This window comes from Ambystoma mexicanum, chromosome 4p (assembly GCF_040938575.1).
Source record: "Ambystoma mexicanum isolate Mex_15411 chromosome 4p, UKY_AmexF1_1, whole genome shotgun sequence".
Taxonomy (NCBI): Eukaryota; Metazoa; Chordata; class Amphibia; order Caudata; family Ambystomatidae; genus Ambystoma; species Ambystoma mexicanum.
Window position 1 is genome coordinate 667,801,693 of NC_090927.1, and position 18,402 is coordinate 667,820,094.

An 18,402-nucleotide genomic window follows, 5' to 3' on the forward strand; every position below is an offset into this window, starting at 1 on the left:
AAAGGATGGGGGCATATTCGCAAAAAGAGACTAGACTTTTACATGAAAGCATTTGGCAAAATCAGGTTGTTACTTTTAGACTTCTGGAAAGAAAACACAGTCATTCTTTAAAGCAAATCCCCTCTCATTGCATTAGTGCATGGCTTGTGCTGTCTGTATGCCACACACCTTGACACACGTGTCAAGCTCTTTCCGAACATGTCGGTTCTGGGAGCTGTTGCCACATACGTGTTTAATTGCATCAACAGCATTTACAATTGTACTCTTTATTTAACAAGTCTGTTATGCACGTCTATGCAAAAAGGACAAGCATACTCGTCCTTGGCACTTAAGGGGTTAACATTCTTACAGCACTTACCGTGTTACCTTTCGGACCAACCTCCCCAAGGGGTCCTCTCTGTCCTTGATCACCCTGCGAGCAAAAAAAAACGCATTTGTGGAATTATGAACAATATAAAAAAAGGTTAGGATAAAGAAACCTGACAGAGCAATGGATTAGGGCATTATTCTCCCCAATCCAAGCACGGAATCTAGGGCGCAAGTTCATATATTGGTAATACTAAGACGTAGAAGCCAGTAAAACTACCACTTACCACCACCATCCCTCTTCGGAGACATGTGTGTGTCCAATGGTGTTGAGGATGCTCCAGCGTTAGAGCTATCAGCTTGACTAATGAGGCGCTCTTGAAAGCATCAAATTAGAGCAATGGACCTTAAAAGTAAAGTGCCATTGGTTCTGCCTGGGGATGTACAGGGGGGCGTGGCTTACCTGCATTCTTCAGCAAGACACCTTTTTAGAAGATTCCACTTTCTCAGTAAGTGGCCTAAAGGGCAGGGCTGCAGGCCAAAAAGCAAAATCTTTCCAGCAACTACCTGAGGTCTGAGCAATGGAAATACCTCTGGAGGAGGCTTGGAAGTGTGATCAGGCCTCTACCACTGCTCAATCACTTACCCATCCATCTATGTTCACCCAGCACCGGGCCTAAAGTCTGGAAAGGAAGCTTTGCTTTATCTGCCATGTATTACAACTCTCAGAGAGGTCACTAAAGAGGTTCATGGGCTTTCGGTTGGCCTGGAGTTTGAGCTGACTTGGCCCTTCCACTGTGATGGAGAAGTCAGATTTCCTGTCAGCGTTTTGGCTCCTACTCATCCAATGAAGACACAGATTATTTTAGGTTCTGTGGTTCAGGTTGCAATATTTGTTAACAAAAGCCTGCCCGAAGGCAGCACCAATTTTCCATAGTGTGTTTTCAGAAATTAGGCATATTGAATGCACTTGGATGACAGAGGATCCCCAATGTACAAAGCGAAATCTAGCAATATTATTGCATGTTCCTGTGCCCCACAAGATCAGAAGTATATTGGCAGCTTGCCCCTGTGTTTGGCCAACCCGAACTCCACGACTGGTGAGTCCTAGTTGTCCAGAAGCAAGTATTGAGCTGTACCTCACCTGCAAGGTTGTCAATGGATGGCTCATCAACCATTTGAACTTCAAAGTCAGATGTTTCTCGAGCTATATTGTCTTCTGGAAGGTAGCGCGAGAACCTTGAAGCCACAATTTCCATCACAACATCACAAGGCTGTCCACATGAGAGAATGATGACGCAATGTTTTGGAGCAACATCTTGGATGCATTCAGCCAGGTTGCCCAGCGGCAGCTGAACGCACTGTCTTCTACCAATGCTGTGGTGTACATAAGCATGACCCTTCACAGAGCCATCTCATCCCTTCAGAGCCATCTCAGCCCTTCGTCATGCAAAGCTTAGCAAACTGAGTAGCATTACAAATCAGTAATCATTACAGATATTATCAGCACGCTTAGAAGAAGGAGGAATTTGTCGTTAAGCGCTCTACATAAAGGTGATTTTATTATTTGTTCTAATAAAGAGGTAACTGATTGGATAGCCAGACCCTCAGTTAAACGGTAGAGTCAGAAGCAAAACAAAACTAAATGTAACTATCACCACTTGTAATGAATTTGAGGTTTTTTATTCAGGAAACAAGGCCTTGATCCAGGTGCTATTTAAATAGCCCACAGCTGCCTTGTTATTCCCTGAAGACTGTGCTTTCTGATGATGGCATTCACCATGCTTACTTAACACTGTGCTTACTCTGAGCTTAATCCTGTATAAAATAACCCAGAGGCTATCATTTTCGCATGTTCACCTTTTCATACGCTTGACCTGAGAAGCAGAGGATGCAAAGATGAACTCCGTAGAAAGTGTTTGGAATATTGTTATCTTTTATTGGATGACAAGTCAGCAAGGTCTTTTCCAGGGAAAACTTAGAGAAACTCGGGCCTTCCTTAGCTCGGGCTGGCAGGCAGTTACCGGCCATGTCCGTACTCCTGAGTGGGCATGAAAACCACATTATGTGCCATGGCTACAACCTTTGACTCTCCAGATGTTTTGGGATACCCATCTCCACAGCCCTCGGTAGCATAATCATGTGGCCGGATCATGGGAGTAGTGTAGACCCCTGTTATATGGGCCTAAAGGAATGCAGGTAAAATCACTGACCTGTGAGTATATTTAAATTGGAGGGTACACCAGGAATATACTTTCTAATGAAATGGTCTCTCCAGTCATTGAGAACATGGTGAAAGCTACCATGAGCTCTTTGACAGGAATTAACTCGCTGAGGTTTGTTTCGGGGGCTAATCGAGAGGTAACATAATTTACCTATCAGAGCTGAGGATGGGTGATTTCGAAACACAAAGCAAGTATCCATAGAGTCTGTTTTACACCTCGCCTGGTCCCTGTGGTCGCTGGTGGCCAATGTAACGAATCTGCGAATGATATTGACCGTATAACATTATGACCAGTAGATCCCTACAGATAGCTGTCCTTAAATCACACAGAGGAATGGTTCCAACAGAATGTCTAGTGAAGGTATGACCTCAGTGGCTTAAGGGTTCATCCTACGAAATTATATTTACCCAAATATAGCTTCTACGTCCTAATAAAGAGAACCAGAAAGTGCTTGCTTAATGTTAATTATATAGGGTGCTTAAAATGCCTTGCAAAATAACCCACTCAGCAGTACTTACAGTTGCTCCAGCAATGCCCTGTGGGCCAGGTTCCCCGTCCAGTCCACGGGCACCCTGCAAGACAGAGGGACATTTACAATGGGTACAATTTCCAAAACAAGAGCGCATGTACTTACCTAGCTACCTAGAACACAGTGGGTATTGGCTAGTGCGTGCACAAGGATGCATCTGCAGATATAATGGAGAATATCCTTCAGATGTCACTGTAATGCAGGTGAGCATGACATGTCAGACGCATCCAGGACATAAGGAGTTATGCAGCCCAGTGGGTTGCTGTACATTGACGGTACGAGCCGCACAACCCAAATGGCCTTCCGGCAACCTTTTATTCAGGACCAGCCTTGTTATGGCTTTTCTTAAATGTGATTGTTTTGTAATATTATATTGAAGCAGCTGATGCAAGTAGGAATTATATAACACGGGGGACAAACAAAGGCATTTTCAGCTTAGCATGCATAGTGCAGGCATTTATTGTGCTGGACACTTTTATATTTAACCATGAAATAAGTGCAAACTTATTATTCCAAAGATTAGTTAGGAAAATGAGAAAATGTACTTCAAGCGTGGCAAGATTTAATCCGCAACAGAAACACCGATCATATAGGATTAGATAGGACCAACCAGCTGTGTACTAGAGGCTCCGATAGGGGGTTAGTCATAATAATAATAATAATATGTATTTATGTTCATTTATTTGTTTAAATATATAAATAATATTAATAATAATGATAAACTCAAGGAACTGCTACAGAGCAGATCAGTGAAGCTAATGACTTGTTTGAATTACACAATTAAAAGCACATTTAATTTCGTAGGAAAGCACTCGTTGCCCGTTAAAAATCTCAACATTGGCAAAGTGCAAGCAATAGAGGTGAGCAAAAGCGTAAAACAGCTTCTAAACTATTCGACTTTCTACACAGAGTTTCACTGTTGCAAATGTTATGTGTCTTGGCGTCACTGCCTATATAGAGCTAAACGTGCAGACTTTACCCACCAATCAGATCACACCCTTGACATCACCTTGTGCAGAGTTATATCCATAGACCAACACCCTCCACAGTACAAAGCATGCAGGTACCAGGGGCCCCCGCCATTCTCCCTCAAGCTCTTTAATAACACTACCAATATCGGGAATATTGCCTTAGCCAGTCACAAGTACACACAATAATTCCTCGACTCACTTAAGTCCCAGCCGCATTTCAATATCAAATTCAAGCAACTGATCATCAAATCACAATATGGGTCCGATTATCTTACTTTGCACCGGTGCAGACTATTTAGAAAATGCATTTATCACAGCTTTTGCAGCTTGTGTAATAGGGAATGCAGCCAATGGGATGTGTCCCAGTCTGTATTATCTAAAGCGTTTGCACTAGGTGCAAAACAGATCAGGTAGTATTTGAACGCGGCTTGAAACACTTCTGTATAGGCGCGTTATGAATGCAATTTGATATAATATCATAACTGTTTGCTGTGTAACATTAAAAAAATGTGATTACTATTTGTGTTTGTTTTACACAGCAAACATAGCGAAACCAATCTGATTCAGGTAGGCCGTGGTGCAAAAAAGTTTAGAAATTACAGACTGGGGAAAACCTGCTTGCCCCATTAGCTAGTATGCGAGCAGCAAGGTTAGCGCTACATTCATTTGGTGCAATTCTTTGCCCAAGGGCGGAATTTACATAATCTGGGGCCTGCTTTGCTATCCCCAATATGGTAGACAGCTTTCCATCATTACAAAGAACTCTAGAAATAGGTCTCTGGAGACCGGCTGAGCTACAGGTCATGTGACTACAATGAAGACCAAGTGGAGAAAATCAAACACTTCACAAGACAAAGAGCAACTCTTGCTAGGATTTTATGCATTCAACTAATGTATCTTCCAGGAGCTCCCACCCTTATAAAATTTGACAGCTAATAATTGCAAATAAATCATGCTCTGCAGCCTACAATGCTCTCAAAATGACCCGTCTGTAAAACAGAGCCTGAACATCCCAACGCCCCTTTGAAAAACTCAAAAGCTTTTTATTGATAAAAAATTAACTTTTAGAAAACAGCCGTCTCAAATACTCCAAATAACATTTTTAATTCAACAACAGCCAATGCCCGCTGCAAAGTCATAATCAGTGATTAGCTATCACCCCTTTGTCGGGGGGCGTATAGGCCTGCAATCACCTCATTAAACCCATCCTCTTCAGAGTATTATAAAAGTCCTTTTATTCATGGGGTATTGTGATTGGGCAAAACACGTGGAGCCATTCTCTCATGAAAATATATAAATATATTCACACCCCAGGCACAGCCCAGGGGTGAATAGATTTATATGTTTTCATGAGAGAATGGCTCCACGTGTATTGACCAAATACAATACCCCATGTACAAAAAGAAAATTAGTCCCCGACATAGTAAATGGAAAAGGCCATAGTCCCTTTTCTATTTCTTTGGCGGGCCGCAAGGACTAGGAGGTATCGCCGGGACCAGAGCAGGAAGCTCTGGTCCAGCAGGTAGGTGCGTAGGCAGGGAGTGGGATAGAGGAAGGGTGCAGAATGCCTTGGGGGTGCGGGGAGAGTGGCGGTGTGGGGATGCAACTGGGAGCAGCTCCCGGTTGCCTCCTCGCAATCAAGATAGCGGCACACGGATAAGGGCCTCGGAAGGCAGTATACTGCATCTTCTCACCCACTTTTCCAACCACCTGATTGGCTAAGCGCCCTTCCCGGGGTGCAAATAACCCTCAACTAGTATGCTTGATATAACTTTCTCTTGCACATATGTGTCAAAGCCCCAGAGAAAATGTGCATGTCAATAAACATAAAATGGTAATACTTCCGGAAGACAGTAGGTGGGGGCGGGGGGTAATAGTTGATTATAAAAGCCTAGTTTCATTCATGTGTTTAGGTGCTGCATCATTGCCTTTACATTTTGATAGCTTAAACAATGTTGATGATATGCTTTGAGGGTCATTATTGTCAATATAATGTGAAGCCAATATAAAAAGAACTTACTTTGCCACCCTTTGGTCCTGTGACACCAGTGATGCCTCTTAAACCTTGAGTACCCTAAAACATGAAAGACAAACACTGTGAAACTATACACCACACAAAGTCATTTTCGACCATACATTTTCCCCAAAGACCAAACAGGAAGGTTGAGTTTCGCGAACATGGGAGCGTGATTTCACGAATGCAAGCATGCGGTCCAAACACGGCCACGCCACTTCCTGAAAGAGGGGGGTGGATGAATGTAAAGCATAAAGAAAAATTTTATCTTGAAAACTATTTCTTAAAGGATGTGCACAACACTGTGGTAACTTGCATACCCTAAAATGTATACTGGTCTGATGGTTAAGGTCTGGAATTTTTGGGTGAACCTTTACAGCCCATGTATTTTGCTAGACACAAGTTGGAAGTCTTTGATCATGTAATCCCAGGTCAGGCACAATGGTTTCATCTAACACATAAGATAGCCCCAAATCCCATCAATGCCTTAGAGCACTGCTCTGCTGCCGCCACGCCACATAGATACAGCATTTGCTCATAATCCACACGCAGTCATCCATGCATGGTTTCCCAGAGCCAATAAAGGCAACGTGGGACCACAGGATGCTGGCATTGAATGAGGTTGTCCCCTTCCCACTAGGAACTGCACTCAGAAGACCAAAACCCTTGAGCGTATCGATAAGACACCTACCAGATAACTTTGGCAGCTAGATTTGACCCCAGGCCCAGGGGCAATGTGAGAAACATCAAGTATATGTGTAAAAGGAGTTGGATCTTCTTTCAATATGGAAAAATATAGCCATCATTGAATATTAACCATATACTAACTAATCATCTGCTTGGAAGGGCAGCAATGTTGGGTTCTGTTCTTGAGTACCTTGACTAGAATGTCAAATAACATTTGCTGACCATGCATACTAATGATAGCATCCTGGTGATGTCTAGTGGCAATGGTGGGAAATGAGAAGTGGTGCCATCCATTGAGCAGAGGAGCGGGTTGGCCTGATCACTTGTGCCCTTTCTACAGTAGTTGACCTTCATCCTCTTCACTCTGTTGACTGACTCTCCTGCCAGTCCATGGACTCATAGATCACCTTGAGGATACACAAGGGACCATCGGTGTGGAGTGGGGGAGCAGCAGCGGTGCACAGTTTAGGGAATGGGATCATGGGAAGGGGCCAGTGACCCCAAGAGCAGCATGCACTCAGTTACACAGGGGCAGAGAGTCCGAACTCTGAAAGATGGATGCACAGCCCCTACTAACGTCCCACAGAATAGCCCACCAGTAAAGCCCACTGAGTTACTTATTTCTTGTTACCCTGCGTCAACCTCCCAAATTCACGGTGTTGGGTGTTTATAATCTTTTATTGTTTTTGAACAGTCAAGCGAATGTTATCATACGTGGCTTTAGAACATATGGAGCCTCATTTCAGAAGCTTGTCACTGGTGCAAGTGTAGCTTTGCAGGGCATTAGATCTAGGGAAAAAACTGCTCTAGTGAGAATGCCTATTCTTTCAGTGTATTAAATCTAATGACCTGCCCTATTAGGATTAGGGGAGAAAAGACTTGGTACATAAACATGCATTGAGAGAATCCGTGTGTTGCTCTACAGCGAGGTCTAGCCCAGTGCTAAGACCATGCATAACTGAATTTCCCCCAATGCACAGTTTCTATCATACAGGCCGCTGCTACCAATTGTAAACGCCTCTGTTCTTCCCAATAATCTGATAGCATTGCTTTAGAGAGTGCAACAGGCTGCCACCTGCTTAGTGATGGGAGCTCCCTTCTCTGTTTCTGACCTCCTTGCAATCCCTCATAAAAGTAAGGAATGATGTTCACGTATTTGGGCACCAGACAATCAGTGACATTTTAAGTGTGCACAAACTCAGAGTCAGCCTACTACACTTATTAACAGGAAAGCTATTAAAGTGGCAGGCAGGGGGCCGTGCTTTAAAGGGACTTGACCCTAAATCCTGCCATGTGCTCCCACCTTCCTTAAGCGGAAGAACCAAGTACATCATGTTGCCTAAAGTCCTGACTCTTTCAGCTAAAGGGGCGTGGGGGGGGGGTCACGGGATGCCCCAACCCAAGAGTTAATTTCTATGAAGCTGCGGTAGACCCTCCAGTTGGAGAAATGGGGATGTAATTGTAGTTGCTTATTTATAATGCACTTAATACCCAGAGGTTTCTAAGTGCGTGCGCGGGGATCGAACCTGTGTTGCTCCTGTCAGCTTTTTTCCAAGGCGCAAAGGTTTCCCCTGAGCTATCCTCCCGGACCAGTATTATTAAATACACATAAACTAAACGAAAATCAAAACTCCCCACACATATAAAGAGATTAAAAAAGTGCTTCAATGTATGAATACCTAGAAGAGAGCGACCCACTCAGTACTCATCAGGTACCTTACTCTTCTGCTTGGCACCAATGGGTAATTACAACTAGCACCCGCACCTGTTTCCAAGACATTCTTCTTGCTCTGACAAACCTGGGCTCTCTTAAATGATCGAAAATACGTGAATTCTAGTAAGCACATTTTCTGGGATTCTGAAATGCTCATAATCAAACAAATGAACCTGTCAAGATTGTTTATTTCGAATTTAACAATATTTCAGAGACAGGCTTATTATTATTAATTTCTTTTTAATGCCGGCCTAAGGAAATGGTTCCATAACCATATTGGCTTCAAAGGAGTGCAGGCATAAAAAGCAGTTAAAGCGAGCGATTGAGAGAGAGAGAAGAAATACTTTACCTGTGAGCCTTGGGTCCCAACGTCTCCGAGGCCGCCCTGATCGCCCTCTTCACCCTGAAAATGCACATTGGTCAAAAATTTGATGAAATCCAAAACACACTGCGCATCGGAGGAGACACAACCGGACTGATTCATACAGCCAATGACTACTACAAGCTCAAGTCATCAGGTTTCATGTTTAAAGTGGCCCCATATTACACATTTTCAGCAAGACCAACCCTTTTCCTATGGGAACATTTGGAAATACCACACAAACGTGGCCCAGTGTGCAGAGGCCTACCGGGAGCTCTCCAGAGTTCCCTATAGGCCAGTCCACCCCTGGTCTTGTGACTCCATAACAATGACTCCAGTCGAGCATGCTTTACATGTGAAAGCTGCAGAGTGGCAAATGCAGAGGAGGGGGGGGGCAACATGTCTGACTTAATATTCCTCGGTGAAAGGAGCACTTTCTAAGGAACAGAACCAATCATATTGGAGTTCTCAGTTCTTTGGATTCAGGTAAAACGCCTGCGGACATTTGATGCTGCCAAATATTTCCAATTAGGCCACCACGCTTACTCTGCTTGATAAAGAAAAACGCCTTCTTACCTTGTGACCTTGTTTTCCTGGTTCACCAGCGTCTCCCTTTGCACCTTTGTGGCCCTAGAGAAGTCAACCAATTAAAAGAAAGATTGATGAGACATTGGTTCCGGTGCACGTTCGCCGCGAGCTTCTAGTATAAAGCCCTATTCCGCTCTTAGGGAATCATCTCCTCTTCCGCTGCTCATAGCTCACACGTTAATAATAATCTGCTGGAGGCTTTGAACGCCAGCGCTTAACAATAGAATATTTTAAGAGATTCCTTTCTAGAAAGAGGATCAGAAAAGATGTCGGCTTTGCCAGGGAGAAGTACCACACTTGACACCCGGGAGCACCTGCTCTGAGTCCCAACTCAGCATTATCCCCAATGATAGTCCTATTAGCGAAAGGTGTGTCCTTTGCTCTGCGTCCTTGCACAAGCAGGGCCTTTTCTCACCTTCATCCCTGGTAGGCCGGGATACCCGGAACGGGCAGGAGGACAGGCATTGGGACACTGAAAGCAAAGAGGCATGAAGTCAGAATGTACACTATTTAGAAAACATGTGCATCCCATTGTATTCCAATCCTTTAGAGAAAATCAAAGAGCAGACTCACCAGAGGGTCGCCTTCATGGAGGGCAACAGTTCCCTAAAACAGAAGAGGGTACAATGTGCAGAGATTCAGTTTTAACATCTCACAAAGGAAGGGGAAAAGCATGTGCTAATTGATCACCTGCAAGTACCTTGAATGCTTCTCTCCCATCCTCCCTTCCACTGCCAAACCCCTCATCTTCCACAGTGACCATCGTAGTACACTAAAATCCCACATAGCCAAAAGAGTACCCACATCCCAGTTCCAACTCAGCCTACTCCACAAAATCGCACCTTTCCAGCCAAGTCCAACTTCCAGTCCACAATATTCACCCACACCCGCTTCTTTGAAGTCATTTTATTGGAAGAAATTACTTGGTAAAAAAACGTGACATTTATTTTTTTTTAATTTTGCGGGGAGGCCAAGTTTCCCCTTTCCCTATACTTATACATACTCCCTATATTTAACCCTGCACCAACACCCTGCTCAACCCATTAAACTCCTTACCCCCCTCTATATTTTAATGAGTTTTTTCAAAGGAATTTCTTTGTAGAAAAGTACTTTGAAAAAACAAGCGTCTGCAAAAGAATGCGATACCCTCCAACAGGCCTCCTTAATTACTCTCTTTCCAGATCCCCTTCCCCCTGTAAGCAGCACTGCGTGGAGAAGCACATCCTATTAAGAAAACAAAAATATGATCATACCAACCCCTTCAACCCCTTCACCCCCACGCTAGACAACATACACTGGCACCTCCTGCAAACCTGCATCTTACTGAAAACCAGCATTATACAAATAGCCTTCATGGCAAATAATCCACCCAACTCACTGATGATTCCACAACACGTTTAGCCTGCCATGGTCTTGCAAGGCTGGATACCCCAAGATGCAGGAATTAACTATTCTAATCCAATACATGCCTGCCTGTGCCCCAGGATCTGTAACTCCCCCAATCCAGATTGCTGCACTGTTATAGAAACCAGTCAAGCACTAAAAGACCTCCTCCCCAAGTGTTGCTTATCATACATTGTGCACTTCACAAACCCTCCTTGCCATGTACTGGATTGCACTGAAAACCTGCAGGCGCCAGGACATTCAGAGGTGGTTGGCTTCTCGAGATTTCGTAAATAGTAAAGGTAACTAACCTGTCCGCGTGATTGGATCACCCGATGTTGGTTACGCATTGAATCAACATTGCATGCAAACTGTATACTGAAGCGACAGCTAGCAATCAATGTCACTGCGCATGTCAGTTTCAATGTCAAATGTGTCCTTTCAAATTTTTATAAATGTTTGTGATTGCTGTTTCTGCACTATGTTAGGCCTACATTGGTGTTTCCACTACAACAGACCTTATTTACTGGGGACATATTTTCACTAAAACCTCTGCAGACAAAAAGTAGCAAAAATACCATGACCCCCTTAAATCGTATTCGATATGTTTTAATTAGTGTTGAGTATGCAAAATGGGTATTTTTTAAAGCCTGGTTAGCCATGTGCTTATGATGAAGCACACAACTATTATAATGTGTTCATGTACCGCTTTGGTATGTGTTCGATTAAGGCTAATTCATTTAATGCCATTGAATACATTATCGGCAGACTGTTGCAAGGACCGAACGGTCAAATGTGGTTGCATTATATCAACATGTGACTGCCATAGACATTATTGAGAGCAGAATATAATTTTCAGACGGTAGAAGACAATACATAAGCATCAAAGGTCATTCTATCTTTTAAATGAAATTAGTTTTTAATTATTCAGCTCTTCAAGTTGATCTGCTTCAACCATAACTAGCCTTGACTCTGAGCCAGGCTGGCAATATTTCATGATGTCTATCCAGGTGCTCACGCATAAGACATACGTTCTGCAGTAAGGTAGCCTGGGGGAAATGTGCTCATGACTTTATAAATGAATAGTAGCTCAGAAGTGGCCGCCAGAACCTTGTAAGTACAGACGCTGGACGCAATAGGTTTTGACAAAGGACATTAAACATTAAGTTCAGTTAAGGTCACTTACTCTTGGTCCTGGAGGGCCAGGTGGGCCAGGTGGTCCTCTTCCGCCAACATCGCCCTTAAAGTATAAGAATATTTTAAATTACCAAAACCTGATTACAGCTTTATTTGAGTTTGTATAGCAGGATCATGGCACAAGTGCTTCTGGGTATTGTGCAATAATTTAAAAATAACAATAAAGATATCAAATTACTTAATACATGTTCATTGTTGTCAAAAAAAGGATAGCATATGTCACAAATATAACGTAACAGAACTGAGTGAGATAGGAAGGTGGTCAATCCATGTTACACCGATTAAAACCGCAGGCTGAATCTAACAAGAACTGGTACTTTACTCCATACGGCTGGACATGTTGCAAAGGATTGTGAGAAGGTCTGTAACATGGGAAATGTTGGTCTTCCCATTTAAAACACATTGGAGCTCATGTTCCTCCTATTCATAATTTCATGGCGGGGACTTGGCATGTTTGCACTCAGGCTTAGCCAGGTCCCCTATGCCAAATCTTCATCATTTTCACGGCGGAGTGCAAATGTGCAGAGCAAAAGGCAGCATTACGCTTTTTGGGTCTTGATCTTGCACACTAGAGCTAGCTGGTTAGGCTGAATGGGCCTCTTTAGCAAAGTCAACTTTGAACAAGCGGTGACAATCGATAGAGTAACCAAGGGATTTGGAGCTTTGGTATGAATTCTTTGCGGTTCAGGTTTTCTAGCCACGATCGGGTGAGTGTTTGAATGGATGGCTTACCGATGAACACACACTGGGTTTTTGTGAACATGAGATTGAGATATGCACTTGCATTGAGGACTGGCTGAGAGTAAGGCAATGTTTAAGCCGTGAAATATGGTGTCCGGACATTTGGTCGACAGAATTTGGTCGAAAACCAAAAGGTCGAATTTTTTTTTTTATTTATATATATATTTTTTAGGTTTTTGTTTAGGGAAAAAAAGGGTTTTTTAGAAAAAAAAAGGGGTTGGGGGGGGACCCCCCCCAAAAAAAAAAAAAAAGGAAAAATTAAAAATACTAAAAATTCAACCATTTGGTTTTCGACCAAATGGTTTCGACCAATTGTCCTGTCAACCATTTTTTTTCGACCAAATGTCTGGTAACCGTGAAATATCTCTGATACAGCTGAATTGTACTTATAGGTCTGTGTCATCAGCATAATAATCCTATGGCATATTGGATCATCAAGGAAAGCTTCTAGAGGCTCTGTGCCGTGACTAAAGATGATTGGCGGTATGATGGATCCTGGGGGGGGGGTTACAGGTGACTAGACGGTGCATTGATCTGTGGTTTCCCATCTGTACTCACTGCGCACATTTCTTGTGTGCCTCCTTTAACCACGCCCCACACTCATGCTTGTAAGGAAAAATTATCCTGGATGCTCAGGAAAAATCTCCTTATCACGTGAATATTTAAGAAAGCAGAATGTTTACATTTACATGTCAAAACCAGAGGTTCTTTTTACCTGTCTAAGTGAAAAGCTCTACGAACAGTAAGGATCGAAGTGCAGACTTCTTGCCTTGTCTATTTTTCAACTATTTAAACTACAAAAAGCATGTATTTTCTTTTTGCAAGTAAAATTGCAAAATATTTATGATTAAGAAAACAATTGTCATAAGGTGATATTAGTTACAATGAGACATCCATGAAATATTAGAGGAAAGTACTAACCAGAGGTCCTAAGCGTCCAAGTTCTCCAGGAAGTCCAGACGAGCCACCAGGGCCCTACAGCAGTCACAAGAAATACAATTTACATAAGTATTGTACATGTTTTTTTTCCATGGAAGCATTTAGAAAACAATTGCCAGCAATTTTATAATACACAGAGATGTGTTCACTAGACATATGAATGCCCCATCGTTTCCTTTTTAAGTAATAGATTGGTTTTGTATAGCATACCCTTTACTGGATTTGGAATACATAAAATGAGAAGGCAAGAAATTGAGTATGTACGGGTGCTGAGCTTCAATTAAACATATGCATAAGGAGAGTTCCTCGTCTATTCTCAGTGATTGGCTGATTTGTATTGCAAATCGAGCAGAACGATAAAAAGTAACGTTAAGTATGTTATGTTATGTTGACTTGTACCGCGCATCGCTGCCATTTTTCATGGTCGCCAGGCGCGAAGGCGGATCTGAAAATGAAGGGAGTTGGGATGGGTAGTTATTTAGTGGGATTGAGAGGGAAACGCGCAAGAGAGTTTTGATGTGCTGCTATTGGTAGCTTCAGTTTGGAAAAACCGGTCACTGTGTGCTGTTATGATTTAAGTATGCTTCCAACTTCTCTTATTTTTGACATATATTGGAATTGAGACACAGGGAAATACTTTAATTGCTCAAAATATTACAAACTGTGGTTAATTCTGAGAGCCAAGGTTAGATCTCGGGTCTCCAGGATTGCACATCCGTAACTTAACCAGTGTGTCACATCGCACTATCCAACTAATCAAATAACACTAGAGAAACAAAGGCGTCACATTTTACTCTCAGCAGATTGCGGTGCGTGGTTGTTGTTTCACTGTACATAATTTAGCCCAAATAAATGCGTGCAATGTTATTCTGGTTTGAGAACAACACGGAAGACACGACGTAGCAATTTCTTGCATGAACAAGCACTTGCTGTATGTCTCCAATATATGTGAATGGGCAATGTGTAAGCATGTACAATGTTACTCGTGTCTTACCATATTTGTATATTGGGATATTGGTTCGAGATAATTAAAGAATAACAGACATTGTAGGTTCTTAGACTTCCCCCTCTCCATACGGGCGATAGTCTTTGGTTGTGATGAGTGCGGAATGTAAGACTTGTTTTAAAGGCACGAACTATTGCATGGGTCAATGTAAATAGAAAATGGAAGAGTCGCTTATGTTCCAATTGTGTTATGTGTGGTCTCTAAAGGAAGCAATTATTTTCCTTTCGGAATGCTGCATCTACGTGTTGTGTCCCTAAGGCAGAGGTCTGTGGAACTCATAGTCAACTACCATAACATCACAGCAGGGAGATGTCTGCCAGGATTTCGTCTTGAGTTTTTGAGTTGCTGTGTGGTGAGGCGAGAGGGAACCTGATGTGTGTGTGGATATTTCATACAGTTTCATGCCTCCCCTGCACACCCTCTGCATTGCTGATCATTGGGGACAGCACAGTGGATGGAAAGGAGCCCAGAGATGCAAACACTATATACAATTAGAGATGGGTAACATTCTACAAGGGTGTTGATACCACCTCAGAGTTCCTGGTGACAGCTTAGACAACTTGAGTTTTGCTCGTGTTGTCTATCAGATTTCACACAAAAAGGAAAGGGGACACATCACAAATGTCTTATAACAAAGGTTACAGCAATGGCAATTTATTATATTTGTTCCCAAAGACTTAGTTTAATGAAGAATTTGTATAAAGATCAATGTGTTTTTGAGATGATGAATTTATGGTGTCTTTGTCAACATGTCTCTGTGAGGTTAATGTATTTTTCAAATTAGTCTACTTACAGGTGGTCCTGGGTTTCCACTTCCCTGAAACAAAAAAAGAGAAGACAACATTTTAAGTAAATAACATAGTAACATGCTCAACATATCATGACTGGAGTGTGCACAACCACCAAATACACACCATTGATCTAAACAAAGCTATAGTTAACGGTTCTTTGTGAGTGATGAATGAAACCAAAAAAGACAATCTATCTTGTATACATATAAAGCAGAAAGTCTGTTAGCGTGTTCCTTATGCAACTCTATACCGTTCCACCTATCTGCGCTACATTTTGTATACTTACTTGTTAGGATCCTCGGAATATAACTGGCTACATGACATTTGCACACCCCACTCCTTTCCCCAGATTTTATGGTTGTCTGAAATCCGCAAAACATCAATGTGGTAATAAAAGGAACGGTCAACGCTCATTTTAAGCGTCTCGACAAGAGATACAAAATTTAAGTGTCCTTTGAAAAACACATTTCAAGGCCCGAGGATGCACCGTTTCTGAGATATTTGCACCGCAATGCACCGTAGCACACAGCACCACACCAGGGTGAGGTGATAGGTGGGGAGAGGGCACAGTAGGTCCCATCATTCTGCAGCACTTTAACTCTTGCCTCCCCTCCACATCTCGTCCGGGATATGTAAGCCAGCCACATGCGCCTATTGTCAGTTCAGTTTACTTCTGGGTAGAACGCACATCAAGCCATAAGTGACTCGGAACATCGACCTACATAATCGTTGATTTCCAAAAATTGAAGAGTGTGTTTCCATGTCTGTATACTGAACCCGTGCAGAGTACGGGTTCTTTTTTATAGTGATCTTTATTACAAGGGCAGCGGTACAGAAAAATATGGTGGTCAAATAGTGGTAGCAGAATTACCACAAATTTCCCGCACCAACAAAATCTGTCTTTGGAAATGGAATGGAGAATTTACCTCTGACGTATAGATGGAGGTAAATCTTCTGATTTACCACCAAAACTAGTTGGATTCACTGTAGTAGAATTATCACTCAAGGTAAATTTCCCCATGGAGTCCTAAGGAATTCACAAATGGGGAATTGCACTGCCATACCACCACTTGTAATACCTCAGCAGATTTCCAGGAGGAAGTGGCAGTAACTGTAGTGGGGTTTGGCAGTAATTCCAATTGAATTTTCACCAAATCAGTGAAGAGGCCCAATTGGATGGTTAATATCACACAACAACATCAAAATGATGCAATGAGCCATTTTGGGAAAATATACAAACAAACCACAGTCCTAAGTCTCTGGGCCTGATTTACAAAGCGTTTTTCAATGAGATTATGTCATTGTAAAACACTTTTTTAAATCAGGCCCCCAGGGCCTGATTCATGGAAGTGTTTTATAATGGCGCAATCCCATAGGAAAATGTTCCATGAATCAGGCCCCCAGTCTCTTATTAAACAAAACGTTAAAATGGCAGAACTGAATGGCTCTTTTAACGATACGTCTAAATGTACCAACTACATGAGAAAGCCTCATCCCCGTGAGAGAAAGAATACCAGAAATGAGAAACAGAAGGAGCAAGAAAGGAAGGAGGGCTGAATGAGGCATTACTAGCAAAAAAGAGGAGGCGAGGCATGGAGCTGTTTTATTTTGCAGTGTAAAATATCTAAAAAATGAACAAAGAGCAAGGGATATAAAATAATCTGTGAAGATGACAGACTGGCTTGCACAGATTCACGAATGATATGCTCTCATGTTGTGCCCTTTCTATGGTCACTCAGCAGATTCAGCCGGATGGAGAATGAAGGCATATTGGAAGATACACGTGGGACATGAAAGATTCAAAAATGTGACACTCCACATAGTGCTAGCCAGAGATGTGGGAGAGGCTGGGGGCCTACCTAGCTACACATATAACGTAATGATACAGTACAACGTTCATTCATCGACAGTGTTTATTCCGATGGGTTTTTTGCAGAAATACTGTTTTTCGCAAAAACACATTGAAAAATATAGGGGGTTGTGGGTAAGGGTATATAAGGGGTTGGGGTAGGAAATCATGTAACATAATTATGGGAGAGGGTTTGGGGGGAACACCCCAAAAATAAATACAGTTTTTTAAATTCGTTTTTTCAGAGAAAACAAATTCGGCAAAACACCCATCGAAAAAAACTGTTGATGAATGAACATAGAACCCATGATGAAGTATAGTGTGCTGCCCAGGCTCTGAGCCTAGTGACGCATTGTTGACTAGCAAGTTCTGATGCCGTGTTCACTGTAGTATATTGTTTTTTCATTCACTATGGCACAACTTGTGTAGCATTTCCTCCATTCTTTGGGGTACATATATTGATCATGTGCAATGACCAAAGCTGAAATGCATTGTGATACATTTGAGTGCCGCATTGGTTAAGGAGCCAGCATGGTGTATTACACATTAGTTGCAGATACTTGTGTTCACATACCAGGTCCCAGTACCAAAGTCCGGCAAGACCAACTCGGGCTTTCCTCTCTCTCTCTCAGGATGATAAACCTGGGTATGCAAACTTTGGTGATAAGAATGGCTACTGTCCTACAAGACAACGGACATGCCACACACAGCACTCTTTATAAAATCTAACATTATCAGTGTGATGCAGCTCTAGAGATCAGTCCCGTCAAATGAGGGCTGTATAGGAAAGTGGTTAGGTAACCAAAATGGAGAGAAAGGAAACAAAATCTTCAAATGCTTCTATCCCGGCTTTTCCACTGGTCAACACTGTGCTCCTGGACAGATCATTTAGTCTCACTGTACAGTACTGTGCTGTCTTTGGTGAAAGCATTTGCCTTCTCATATTCTAGTGCCATTCTGCTATTTCTTTTCATGTGACCATTTGATTTTAAGGGGCACTATAGATGAGAAAGCCGACCAAATGTCACAAGCCTCAAGAGATCTTATTATCAGGCCTGCTAATTTAGCACAAAAGAGGTTTGCTTTGTTGTAAAAGTTCAC

The 18,402-nt window shown here is 42.4% G+C and overlaps 1 protein-coding gene across 1 annotated transcript in view; it reads right to left on the reverse strand.

Annotated features, from left to right (window-relative positions):
- COL9A1 (collagen type IX alpha 1 chain) overlaps positions 1-18,402 on the reverse strand; it is a 334,451-nt gene that overhangs the window by 90,160 nt on the left and 225,889 nt on the right. Inside the window, exons 13-22 of the mRNA XM_069606207.1 lie at positions 15,455-15,478; positions 13,638-13,691; positions 11,965-12,018; positions 9,969-10,001; positions 9,811-9,867; positions 9,384-9,437; positions 8,796-8,849; positions 6,052-6,105; positions 3,050-3,103; positions 359-412 (exon numbers count right to left, since the gene is read on the reverse strand). Coding sequence (XP_069462308.1) covers positions 359-412; positions 3,050-3,103; positions 6,052-6,105; positions 8,796-8,849; positions 9,384-9,437; positions 9,811-9,867; positions 9,969-10,001; positions 11,965-12,018; positions 13,638-13,691; positions 15,455-15,478 — 492 coding nt within the window. The remainder of the gene's footprint in view (positions 1-358; positions 413-3,049; positions 3,104-6,051; positions 6,106-8,795; positions 8,850-9,383; positions 9,438-9,810; positions 9,868-9,968; positions 10,002-11,964; positions 12,019-13,637; positions 13,692-15,454; positions 15,479-18,402) is intronic.